Source organism: Electrona antarctica, assembly GCF_951216825.1.
Source record: "Electrona antarctica genome assembly, contig: scaffold_26, whole genome shotgun sequence".
Lineage (NCBI taxonomy): Eukaryota > Metazoa > Chordata > Actinopteri > Myctophiformes > Myctophidae > Electrona > Electrona antarctica.
In genome coordinates this window covers 2,718,645-2,732,258 of record NW_027636995.1, presented here as the reverse complement: position 1 = coordinate 2,732,258, position 13,614 = coordinate 2,718,645, and the positions used below count along the sequence as shown (strand labels likewise).

General features: G+C 43.7%; 1 protein-coding gene across 1 annotated transcript in view; it reads right to left on the bottom strand.

The window, feature by feature from the left end:
* The window catches only part of LOC306919572 (uncharacterized protein), a gene marked incomplete at its 3' end in the record, with an annotated part of 47,573 nt that overhangs the window by 20,194 nt on the left and 13,765 nt on the right, over positions 1–13,614 (bottom strand). The window contains exon 4 of the mRNA XM_079532332.1: positions 8,789–8,926. Within this exon, the coding sequence (XP_079388458.1) occupies positions 8,789–8,926 (138 nt within the window). The remainder of the gene's footprint in view (positions 1–8,788; positions 8,927–13,614) is intronic.

The window sequence follows — 13,614 nt, the reverse complement described above, 5'->3', positions numbered from 1 at the left end:
GGAGAAATGAAACCAGAGACTATGTTGTTTCCGAATCAGATGAGAGAGGAGGACAATAAGGCTCTGGGGGTTGGTTACCATGTGAAGGAGGACAGCCTCTTCATCATGGTTGCCATAAACTTTTCCGCCAGAAAAAAGAAAGTGCGGAGCGAGGAAAACCTTGCTCTGGAGGAGGTGGCGGAGAAGACGCCAGATCCTCTGACTCGGCGTATGTTGCTGAGTCAAGTAGCGGGGCTGTATGATCCCATTGGCCTTGTGACGCCTCTGAAACAGAAAGGCGTTATTCTAGTCAGGAGGGCGTTCCAAGAGGCGGGGTCATTGACCAAAGACACTTGGGATCAACCGTTGTCTAGCGATCTCCGCGTGAGAGCGGTTGAACTTTTTGAGGAATACGCAAAGCTGAGTGCGATCACGTTCCCCAGGTGTATCACTCCGCCCGGATGGGTGGGGAAACCCTGGGGCATCACCTTCTCCGACGGGAGCTCAGAGTCCTACGGAGCGGTGCTCTACCTGCGGTGGGAAACTGCTAGCGGGGTGGAGACTCGTCTGGTGGAGTCAAAAGCCAAGTTGGCTCCTCTAGACCAAAAGGGTGATGCAGTGAAAGCTGAAATCTGCGGTGCTGTCTTTGCCGCACGACTGAAAGGGTACGTGCTGAAGCATAGCAGGCTGACAATCGAGAAGTGGTATCACTTTGTCGACAGCCAGACAGTGCTGGGTGCCATTCAAAGGGACAGTTATGGGTTCCAAACGTTCTTCGCCAATAGGGTTGGGGAAATCCAGAAGGCGGGGCCTGTGACTGACTGGTGGTGGGTTCCCGGGGTGGAAAATGTAGCTGATCTAGTCACGAGGGGGGGTTCTCCTGAGCAATTAGACAGTGATTCCCTGTGGCAAAAGGGGCCAGAGTTCCTAGCCAGACCAGTCGACCAATGGCCTATGAAGTCTGCTGCTGAGGTGGCTTCTTCATCGCGGGAAATCGTGAGTACATTGCAGAGAAAAGTGTTCAAAATGAAAGCATTCTCTGCTGCTGTTACTAGATCCCAAACTAAGAACCAGGGGTCCGCGCCACTGCCAGACAGTGGCGGGTCCTCACCAGTCAGTGGCAGATCTTCACCAGACAATGGGGGGTCTCCAGCGGTCAGCAGGGGTCCTTCACCAGTCAGTGATGGGGGTTCTGTGGCAGCATCTAATGACGAAACTGAACAGCTGTGGGGGTCAGGCCTTGTGAACCAAATGGACTTGGCTAGATGCAGCACACTGTCAAAACTCTGCGGGGCAGTTGGCTACGTCCGCAGAGTGTTGCACGGCCACGGAGGCTTATTCAAGTCCGGCAGTCGTGTACAGTGGGGGGCGGTGCTCTCTGTCGGAGAGCGGGACACAGCATTTAAGGAGCTGTGCCTTGCCGCCCAAGAGGGAATTTCTTTCCCGACAACGACACTAAACCGTCTTGTAGTTAGTAAGAACGACAAGACAGGTCTCTTGCTATGCCGAGGCCGGGTTCAGACCGTTGACCAAGAAAGCCAGGGCGTGCCCATCATTCCTTACGAGGCACGACTCAGCACACTACTGTGTGAGGAGGCCCATCGTGCAAACCACGAGGGCGTGGCTGGGACACTCCTGCGAGTCAGGAAGAAAGCCTGGGTGGTTCAGGGGCCAAGGGTCGCACGTAAGGTGATCGACTCTTGCCTGTTTTGTCGCAAACGGGGGGCTAAGCTATCGAGTCAAGTGATGGCTAATCTTCCTACAGTGCGCACAAGTCCAGCAGCTCCGTTCGAGTACACAACGCTGGATTTGTTCGGTCCTTACACTGTCAGGGGCACTGTGAAGCGACGCATTAAGAGAAAAGTCTGGGGCGTGGTCTTCAGTTGCATGGCCTCACGGGCTGTCCATGCAGACCTAGTTGAGGACTTGTCTACAGAAGGCTTTCTGCAGACCTACCAGCGATTCACTGCTCTGAGAGGCCATCCAAAAAAGTTGTGGTCTGATCAGGGTACGAACTTTGTTGGCGCGAGACCAGCATTGGAGGATCTATACAAGTTCCTAGGGGACATTGACAAGGAGCAGATCCAGCAAAGAGCAGCAGTTGCAGGGACCGACTGGGCATGGGAGTTTAGCCCAGCGGACTCACCGCATCGGAACGGGGCGGCCGAAGCTGCCGTCCATGTTCTGAAAAGGGCGTTGAGCAGCGTCGGCGACACCGATGATCTGTCGGCGTTGGAGTTCCAGACTCTACTCTACCTTGCTGCTAACCTGGCCAACGAAAGACCCATCGGAGCCAGAACTCAAGTCGACGAGGATTCCGTGGACATCATCACTCCCAACTCTCTGCTGTTGGGGCGGGCAGGGCCCAGGGGAGACATCCTGGGCTTTGACTTCCCTAGCTACCCGTACAGTCGTCTTCGGGCGGTCCAGCGCGAGGTGGACAAGTTCTGGAAGCGGTGGAGCCAGTTGGCGGGCCCTCATCTCTTCATCCGAGAGAAATGGCACGTTCCAGCACGGAATGTGGCCGTCGGCGACCTGGTGTGGGTCGCGGACCAGAATGCTCTACGAGGTCGATTCCGGATGGGTCGTGTCGTGGAGGTGAATCCAGATAACCAGGGTGTCGTCAGGGACGTAAAGGTGCGGACATGTCCAAGTCTGCCCATCAGTTGGTCGCAGGTGGTGAAAGACGTGGTGGCATGGCCATCCGTCATCCTCCATCGTGATGTGCGGCGGCTGGTTGTCCTAATCCCGGTTGAAGATCAGTGAATTAGACTAGAAAGTCCTCTTGAGAAATACCCTAACGAACTCTTCCATATGCATGCTGCGCGAGTAAGACTAGTCAGTGGGTGTTTACTTGAGGCAGCTGGGTGATGGGGCATACTTGTCACTCAGTAAGGAGCAAAGCGGTGGTGCCTACCTCCTACAGTCAGATTGAGATCAAAATTAATTCAGTGCATGAAAGTAAACTAGGTTTATTATTTCATAAGTTCAACTGGTGAGTGCCATCCGGAGGCGTTCATCGATTAGAAGCATGATTGATATACTTATTTTTTATTTTTGTTTGAATGTTTTTGTTTGCAAATGATTGTGGGGAATCTATTTAGCCTACTGGGTTTATTTCAAACCGTAGCCTAAAAGTGGGAGGTGTCGAGTTTATTCCGTGAGTGGGATCATTATAATATTAAGTGCCGGCCCAGCTTATATTTGTAACTTCATGTTGTGTCAGTTATGTATAGAATGTTGGTGCTATTATGAAGTTCACTGCCTATACAGTAAATGTGTTATATAAGAACAGAGATCCTCTTATCACCCAATTACAGTATGTCTCAGGGATGTAGATATTAATACAGCTAATTGGGGGGTAAATGTGTTACTAATACTATATACCAGGAATGCGAGTTCATACTAGGACAGGACATGGTATGGGGATAGGAAGTGTCGGGTGACAGAGGAAGGGGCGAGCTATACCAGGGGGCACGATGTGTTCGTTCATTCATACAGAAACAATGTAGCAAACGGGATGACGCGTTTAAGTAAGTCCTTTTAATGTGTTATATGTTCGTTAAATGCTCTAAATTCAGTCATAAATGATGCATCTATGCAGTCGCTATATCTGTGAATTAATAGTATGTATCTTGTGTTTCTCTTTGTGTTTGCAGTTATTACCTAAACGCCACAGTCTCAGGTTCCTTTGTTGTAATGCTATTGTACTATCTAACACGGGCCAGACAAGGCAAATAAGGCTTTATACTGTACACAAGTGTAGTAGAAGTATGTTTGTACGTGTGTGAGTGTGTTATGAGATAATAGTAATAAAATGGCCAAAATCAAGTGATTGTTTACGGGCATTATTGCAACGTCGAGGCTATGTGTGTTTGAGTAATATAAATGTTACCTTGGTGTGTGTTAAATCACAGTTACCAGACCTGTTTGTTATAACCCCTTTGCGGAGGGTCTGAATCAGTAATTAAGCAAAGCTATGAAACAGCAAAGTTTAGTTATATCCGTACAATGTCAAACGGAATTATGAATTTGAGAAAATTGTATATTTTATTTTTAAGTAGCCTAATGCATCAACATATTGAAAGACCTTATAGTGAAAAATAACAAAAAATACTGTAGGCTATAGTATGTTTATTGTGATTATTTTAGATGATATGTATGGTTTTATAGCAATGGTGGAATCAATTGACAAGCATTGGAATTTCTTTTCTTAATATATTTTTTTATCCCACGATTTTGTAACTCATTTTTCACCCCTGTGTCAATTATCTAATATGATCCTGGGCTATACACACCCTCCGCCAATCTAGTCCCCATATATGGGGGACATGGGGAGAGCAACGGACTTGAACTCATGCTTCCTTCATGCCTGAGTGTCCAAGTTGCTCCTTTACACCTGACGGGGGAGTTTCTCTGGTTGGACGTAGCACGTGGAAGGAACACGTTATTCCAACCAGTTCCTTTCCCCTCCATCAGGCGCCCTGGCTGGCCAGGGGGAGGCAGTTTAGAGACCAGGATTACTGCATGTTTTTTGTGAGGGTACCTACCCTAGGGGAAACGGGGAGAACATGCAAACTCCACACAGAAAGGCCCTTTCGCCAACCCCACCTCGGATATGGGCACCGATGACGCGGAGGAGGAGACACGCCGCCAGCGCCCACAGTGTCCCGTGCGGGAATCGAACCCAGGACCTTCTAGCTGTGAGGCGACAGCACTACCAACTGTGCGATATATTTATTTTAACAGTTTGCCTATGGCATGCACAAAATATAGGGTTGGTATTGGGTTGGATTTCACTACAATCTTACCAGCTAGAACATGGGTGCGGCCGTGCGGGCAACCTTGATGATGGAGAGGGCCACCATATTTCCACACTCAATCTTGAGGGCCACATTGCATATACTGTTGTAGCAAAATAGCCGATCTACAAGCCCATATTATATGAATTGAAATCCTGAATAGTTTTTTTCTATTTTTGAATTATAATCCTGAAAAGTATAAATTTGATTTAATTTCAAATGCATTTAGTTATAGCCTACTTATGTTAACTTTATGACCTTAAATACAAATACATTATTGGACATAAAAAACACAATACCATTTTAATAATAGGCTACTATTAGACGCGGGTCATATTTGTATGTTTGGAATTGTAACAGCTGCTGCGAGCTGCAATACTATATCAAGGTTTCTTTATTTTGTCTCCTGAGGGAGAAATTTGTCTTTACACAATGGGGAAGCCAAATTAGACCCATCGTTATGCTACGTTATAGCTATATTTTCTCAATGTACTCAGATGCAGTCATGGCAAATGGTGCATTTATATAGCGCCTTTATCCAAGGCGCTATATAATTGTGCATTAGAATGCCACAGACGAAAAACAGCCTAAGTCCACACTATTGATCCATAATGTAAAAATGATAGATAAGGGGTCAGGACAACGAGGCCTTTTCGTGGAGAGGTCAGAAGGAAATTTGGACTTAGACTGTTTTTCGTCTGTGGTACTCTACTGTAGGCCTAACTAACTTTACTAACAATCTGTTCGACTACTTTTCGCTGTCTCTGGTTCGTCCAAGTTGATGGAAGGAACCGCGGTGGTCCCCGGTCGACAGCACTGCTGCAGGCTTTTTACCTCCCATGAGACGGTACCTCGTCATGTCGCCACATTCAAACTCCTCTGGTTTGAAGTGCAGACTGCAGACTACACAGTCGCTCATTCTGTAACTATATGAGTGGCGTGTTGTTGTTGTACTTCGGGTTCTTCATTGCTCTGACCCACTCCTTGGAACGCTTTAGATCGTTGACTGGAAATTGCTAACTTCGCCAGGATGGTCCCTCCTCCGCTTCTAAACTGTACACAGTGTGTTATGTGTATGCAACCTGGGTGGAACCTAGAGTACAATGCTCATTCATAGTCTGGATTTTCGGTGGTGAGGTGACCACCGCTCCGGTGGTGAGGTGACCACCGGAGCTGAGATAACGTTGAGCGGTGGTGAGTAAAAACAGAGAGAAGGGCTGGGGCGGTGGTTTGCTCTTCACCACGGCTCGTGACGTCATGTTGTAGTTCAGTGGTCACCTCACCACCGAAAATCCATACTATGAATGAGCCTTAAGGGTGGAACCAGGGTGGATCATAGGGTGGATGTGTTTTGGGAACCGTGCCCCGTTAGGGAGTTTGGGTGCGCAAAGCATTCTGGTAGTTGAAGTTATAAAGGAAGTGACAAGTGTCTCTGACGTCAGAGCCACTCCGAAAATATCTAAAACCACAGATTACACATAAGAACCTCAGTAAAGTGTTCCAAATCTTATAAACGTCATTAATATATATTTTTTTGCAAAAGGGGTGAAGTGTCCCTTTAATTTCATTGTTGCAAGTGATTGACCAAGATAGGGGTTAGGGGGTTAGGGGTTAGACATATCTTTGGTCACTCATAGCCATGTTTTTGTTTCTTAGGTTGTTTTTTCCTGATCACAAATGATACGAATATAATATACATAACAATAATGATAATAAACTTTATTTGTATAGCACCTTTTCATGACATCAGCTTTACAAAGCAATAGAGAAATAAAGACAAAAAACATTAAAATAGCAGTTATGAAATACAGTGAGGACATGAATAACAACTTTTAATGTTAAAAGCTCAACTGAAAGCAAGAGTGGAGAAGTAGGTCTTGAGCAAAAATGTCTACAGAGGCTGCCTATCAAAGGTATAGTCAGTTTGTTCCACGCCGTCGGCCCGTAGAAACAGAAAGCTGCTTCACCTTGTTTTTTAGTTGGCACTTTTTTAGGCACATCAATCAGGCCCAGCAGTGGAGGACCACTATTATCCGGGGTCCGACTTTCTTGAGGCCCAACAACAGTGTTATTTAGACAGATGCCAGGTTCATGGTTCAACTGGTGTTCATTGAGGCCCTACCTATACCATCATTCTGCATTCTAAGTGATTATTTACCTTGCTTATTTTAATTAGCTCTGGATAAGATTGTCCGCTAAATGCCTAATTGGTAAATTGCAATTGTAAATTGACGTTTAACGTGTGGTAATTGTCATATTGTGTGACTCCTATATGCTTCAGTATCATTTGTCATAAATGTGTGGCGTACTTGAAAGGGAGAGAAAAAAAAGCTGTATTTCTGTTTCTGACATTGCCTCCCGTGTATGAATCCTCGTACCAGAGGTAAAATTGACCAATGTATTTGCCAAAAGCTCTAACTAAAGTTGTTCTTCCCCTGTGTGACTCATGTGTTTTAAGTGTTTTAATTTTCCAAAAGCATTTGCCACAAACTGTACAAGTAAATGGCTTTTCCCCTGTATGAGTCCTCATGTGGCAAGTTAGATGACTCTTTAACATAAAGCCTATGCTACAAACTTTACAAGTAAATGGTTTTCCCCCCGTATGAGTCCTCATGTGCTCTTTTAGATGACTGTTTAACATAAAGCCTTTGCTACAAACGTTACAAGTAAAGGGCCTTTCCCCTGTATGACTCATGTGAACTTTTAGACTACTCATTTTAGACATGCCTTTCCCACAAACTTAACATGTAAAGGGCTTGTCTCCTGTATGAGTCCTCATGTGGCAAGTTAGATGACTCTTTAACATAAAGCCTTTGCTTCAAACTTTACAAGTAAATGGTTTTTTCCATTTCCCCCATGTGAGTGGTAAGTTAGACCATGATTCCTACCAAAGCCTTTGCTACAAACTTTGCAAGTACATGGCTTTCTCCAGTATGAGTCCTCATGTGCACTTTTAGATAACCTTTATTAGACTAAAGTCTTTGCTACAAACTGTACAAGTAAATGTTTTTTCCCCCGTATGAGTCATCATGTGCTCTTTTAGATGACTGTTTAACGTAAAGCCTTTGCTACAAACGTTACAAGTAAAGGGCCTTTCCCCTGTATGCATCCTCATGTGTCTTAAGAGTACCCAGTAAAGCAAAGCTTTTGTTACAAACTTTACAAGTAAATGTTTTTTCCCCCGTATGAGTCCTCATGTGCTCTATTAGAGAAGCTTTAAGCCCAAAGCATTTGCTACAAACTTTACAAGCAAAGGGCTTTTCCCCTGTATGACTCATCATGTGAACTGTTAGATTACTTTTTTGACCAAAACCTTTGCTACAAACTTTGCAAGTAAATGGTTTTTCCATTTCCACCATATGAGTGGTCATGTGGTAAGTTAGACCATGCTTACTACAAAAGCCTTTGCTCCAAACTTTACAAGTAAATGTTTTTTCCCCTGTATGAGTCCTCATGTGATCTATTAGAGAAGCTTTAAAACCAAAGCCTTTGCTACAAACTTTACAAGTAAATTGTTTTTCCCCGTATGAGTCCTCATGTGATCTTTTAGATGACTGTTTAAAATAAAGCCTTTGCTACAAACGTTACAAGTAAATGGTTTTTCCCCTGAGTCCAAATGTGCTGGTTAAGTTGTGCCTTCGAATTACACATTTTGCCACACTCTGTACAACTAAACCTTTTCTTCCCTGTGTGACTCCTCATGGAATCAGTTTGTTTCGTTGTTTTCAGGTCCTGGGACAGCTTGTTGCTCAACGACCAGGCTGGACCTTTCACATTTTGTGTCTTGTGTGATGTCGGTGTGTTTAAATCTGATGGACCTTCCCTGGTCTCCTCTAACTCATCACTGTCAGATTTATTCTCTGATTCAGAAGAGTGAAAAGAGAGGAGCTGGTTATCACCAGTTGGTTGTGATGTTCCACAGTCCTCTACATCAGCTTGTGTATTCATGTGTTGAGTTGAAGTGCTGGCTAGAGGCTCTGTCTCTCTGCCTTCGTCATCATCATCACTTTGCACTGCAAGTAATGTCAATGTTGACCCGTCATCCTCCACTGATCTTTGAAGTAGCTTCTGTTTAATCTGTAAAGACTCTGGTTCCTCCTGGACCAGACTGGACCTCCTCTCCTGATGTTCAGGGGAAAGCTCTTCTTTAGGAAAAAATGAAAGAAATCCATTAAATGTTGAACTTAACATTTTCCATGCAGTGTTTCCTCTGTTGTACTACAAGGAAGTAAACACTTCAGACAAACATTTCCTCCAACTACCACGGGAAATGTTAGCCATGGTGATGCTCGTTCTTAACGAGCATGATGGCAGACTTTCCCACTGTTTTGAGCTCCTTGCTACATTTACAAAGCTAACGTGTACATGAACGTTCAGATTTAAAATCTTAAGTGCTCACCTCCGGGGGCCACGGATGATAGAATTTTGCACAGGTGGGTATTAGCACCCGTGCATCCCGTAATCTTCAATAAAAAGCATTTGAATCCGATCTGTGGCCATTTTCTCAAGTTATGTATCAGAGTGCAATACACCTCCCAACCGATAGGGGTGTGTAGTTGAAAGCATGGTGAAAGACTGAGAAACTGGCCGGCGGTGGGATAAAATAAATATTTTGATTGAACAACGCATAATGCAAGGTTGCTAAAACTCACCCGAGCAACATCCGTGGCCCCGGGGTGAGCACTGATCTGAATCTGAATGTTTATGTAGACTTAAATGTTGTAAATGTAGCAAGGTGCCCAAAACAGGCTGCAGTACTGCGTGACTGCATGACAGTCACGTTTCGGGGCTAGGAGAAACAAAATCAACTCGACTTTAACATCATTCTCATTCATCCACGATCTGTATTCTACTGTAATCTGTGCTGTACTACTCTGTACTCTGTACTGTGCTTTGTACTGAAATAGAAATGTGGCTGGAGTGGCTGAATAATGGATTACGGACATGAATGGCAGAGACAAGATGAAGACATGGTTAGTGGAAATGTTAGCATTTTGTGCTAACCGTTTTGTGCGGGTCCCGGGAGCCGAGGCGGGACCCCGAGGAGTCCCGTCAGATTCACGGTTTAGCTAAGCTGTAAATAAAGTGACTAAAAAACGGGATATGTATTGGCATTGTTATGTTGAGCTGCTGATTTTCAGTGAAGTCACATTCATATAAAGTTGTTGACTCATCCACATTACAGTGTACAACAGGATAAAAACAAAAGTGAAGCCAGGCTTTCAACATCAAGATGTCAGAAGAAGACATACAATTAACGCGATAGCCATATCCTTCCCACAAAGGATGACATGATGCGTGTGAAAATATTATGGGTACAGTAATAAAACCATAGAAAGATGAGGTGCCGATCTGCAGACAGTGTCTGTCCACAGGTACTGCGACATTCAACATCCAACATTGTGTGCAAACTCCAGGAAAATGTACCCTGGCTTCTAAATGACTAAAGTTACTGTTGAATGTTAACGCAATGTGCATGTTTTGCAGCCACTATCCAATCGATCGGATTTAAAATATGGAGCCAACTTACAAACTCAAAAGGCATCGTGATCGGACGCATTGTGACCTAGTAGATCGGCTCTTTTCGGTGCGGGACTCGGCACCAAAAACAACGTTTTAACTATACATGATCAGATTGATATCTATATAGCGATAGAAGTAGAGAGGTCATCTTTGATTACATCTGTTACACATATTAAGTAATGAAGGAGGTTCTTCAATCCGGTGCAACACATTTACATTTTTTTTACTGCACTGATCTGAATACTACTTCCAGCTGTCTGTCATACAATACAGTCAATAGAAATCAGTACAGTAACTGTAAAGAGTAGAATACTCTATCTGTCTAAACGCACCATTCCAATAGTTATAAACTTCTGCATTCCATTGTTACAATGGGACTCAACGCTAGTGTTGCCACTCTCTTACTATTCCACTCGGCCTACAACATAGAACAAAATAAAACGTACTGGTTTCCAGGTGGTCGTCAGGTTCCTGTTTCTGTACAGTGCAGGCTGGTTGTGGAGAACTCATGTTCACCTGCAGGCTGGACTCCACACACTGGTCTGGAATGAAGGAATTGAATTGGAAGACTTAAACATAAAGAAAGTAAAAAATATGAAAAGTGGAAATAGCCTATACAGTAGCCTATGTATAATAGTGTCATCTTGTGATATGGTGTGATAAGAATAGCTGCAGATCATTTATAATCTATAAATTCTGGCACCTGAGCACGTGTATGTGTATGGTGTACGCACCACCAGACAGCACAAACACTCATCCTCTTAATTAATAAATAAATACATTTAATTAATCCAAACCGTTACGTCCATTTATTAAGAATCAAGTGTGAAAGTGTGAATACAGAAAAAGTATCATGTCATAATCTTAACTGACAAATATGATATACAATTAATGAACTGACGTCAATGCAACATACAAAACCTGAACTAGCTTCTCTCTGTGAGACTAGTTATTTATGACAAATACATTTTATGTAACATCAATTCACTGCAATAAAATTAAACTAGCAACAATGAAATAATGTAACATGAAATGTCTTTTTTACAAAAAATTTAAACATACACAGATGAAATGAAGCACAAAAGCCTATCTTCCCATTCCTCATTCACATCTGCTGATCATCACACACACACACACACACACACACACACACACACACACACACACACACACACACGCACACACACACACACACACACACACACACTTATTGTCCCTCTTTAATGACATTCTGTATTAATGATCGGATCTTCAAGTGTTGTACATGCATTTAAACTGGATTAGGCAACCTGCAAACAGAAATGGCATGCTTAATTTACACAAAATGGCTAAAGTGACACTGTACGGGGGTTGACACTAACGGTTGCCCCACTGCCCGTGGCAAGTAAATAACACATTTGGGCGAGTGGAGTTTGTTTTCAGGTTGCCCGGTAGCCCGACTGCAAACTTGCAAAGCAAGTGCATTCCATCTTCATTAAACATTATTGGCTATAGAGGGTATCGCGTGACATCATCATACCTGGAAGATATGCGGGAATGCCTACCCCCATCTGACCTAGAGAAATGTATGGGCTGCTATAGTTTGACTTTTAGACTCAAATTAATTAGTGATACTTATTTTTATTAGGGACCAAGAAGTCACGCAGTGCCTTTGGTCACTTATTGTTTTTGTGTTTATTTTTCTTCTCCTTCTTCTTCTTCTCCTTCCGCCAAAAATAGCTGTTCTGACTGAATGGTGCAGTCGGTTTTCGCGAAACGCGGTAATCTGGTAGAGGGCCATGCCAAACGGTGAATATGCGAAGCCCAAGACGATTGGCCAAATGGTGGCGCTATAGCGCTCAATTGAAAATGCTAACTTTGAACGTGCATAGCTCATGAACCGTTTGACCGTTGGCAATGACACTTTGATACCCATATGCGTCCCCTCAAGCTGAACAACTTTCGTGTTCTGACTTTTGACCTCTGACCTTTAGATCACCCGCCATTTTGAATTATATTATCAGTACTTCTTCTCCTTCTCCTTCCGCCAAAAATAGCTGTTCTGACTGAACCGTGCAGTCGGTTTTCGCAAAACTTGTCAACATGATAGAGGACCATGCCAAACGGTGACTATGCGAAGCCCATCATGATTGGCCAAATGGTGGCGCTATAGCACTCAATTGATGCAAAACTTGCAAACTTGCAAACTTTGAACGTGCATATCTCATGAACCGTTTGACCGTTGGCAATGACACTTTGATACCCATATGTGTCTCCTTATGCCGAACAACTTTCGTGTTCTGACTTTTGACCTCTGACCTTTAGATAACCCGTCATTTTGAATTATATGAAAAACAGTTCAAATGTAACTCCTCCCAGAATCTTTGCTCAAAATGCACGAAAACTTCTACATGTGAACTTTGGACCTATACGGACAAATAATCGTAGCAGATTTTTTCTAAGTGAAAAAATGAAGTTTTTATGAACCAATGAAAATTGCTGTTTTGTGAAAATTATTCTTCTGCCTCTAATACACACATATGCTTATGTCACTTTACTATGCGAAGCCCATCACGATTGGCCAAATGGTGGCGCTATAGCACTCAATTGATGCAAAACTTGCAAACTTGCAAACTTTGAACGTGCATATCTCATGAACCGTTTGACCGTTGGCAATGACACTTTGATACACATATGTGTCTCCTCATGCCGAACAACTTTCGTGTTCTGACTTTTGACGTCTGACCTTTAGATCACCCGCCATTTTGAATTATATGAAAAACAGTTCAAATGTAACTCCTCCCAGAATCTTTGCTCAAAATGCACGAAAACTTCTACACGTGAACTTTGGACCTATACGGACAAATAATCGTAGCACATTTTTGTTAAGTGAAAAAATGAAGTTTTTATGAGCCAATGAAAATTGCGCGCGCACGCACACACACACACACACACACACACTAAAGTTTGAGTACTTATGCTGAACAAACACTGAATGATTTTCCTGTTAACAATGGAGTAACTGATTGTCTCCATGTAGCTCAGTCAGTCGAGCTCTTGCCCTTGGACCGCAAGTTTGTGTGTTCAAATCCAGCTACTGACAACTCAGCTTGTCAGTCTTATTTGTACATATTGTTGAACGCCCTGTGGGCTATATCAGTGAGATCAATAACTTTAAAGACTGGTGTGATAATAGCCACCTTATGTTAAACACCACAAAAACTAAAGAGATGATCTTCAATCCAAATCCATGGTTATGAACGATTGTCTGCCTAACACACACACGCATGCAGCCACGCACGCACGCAGCCACGCACGCACGCACGCACGC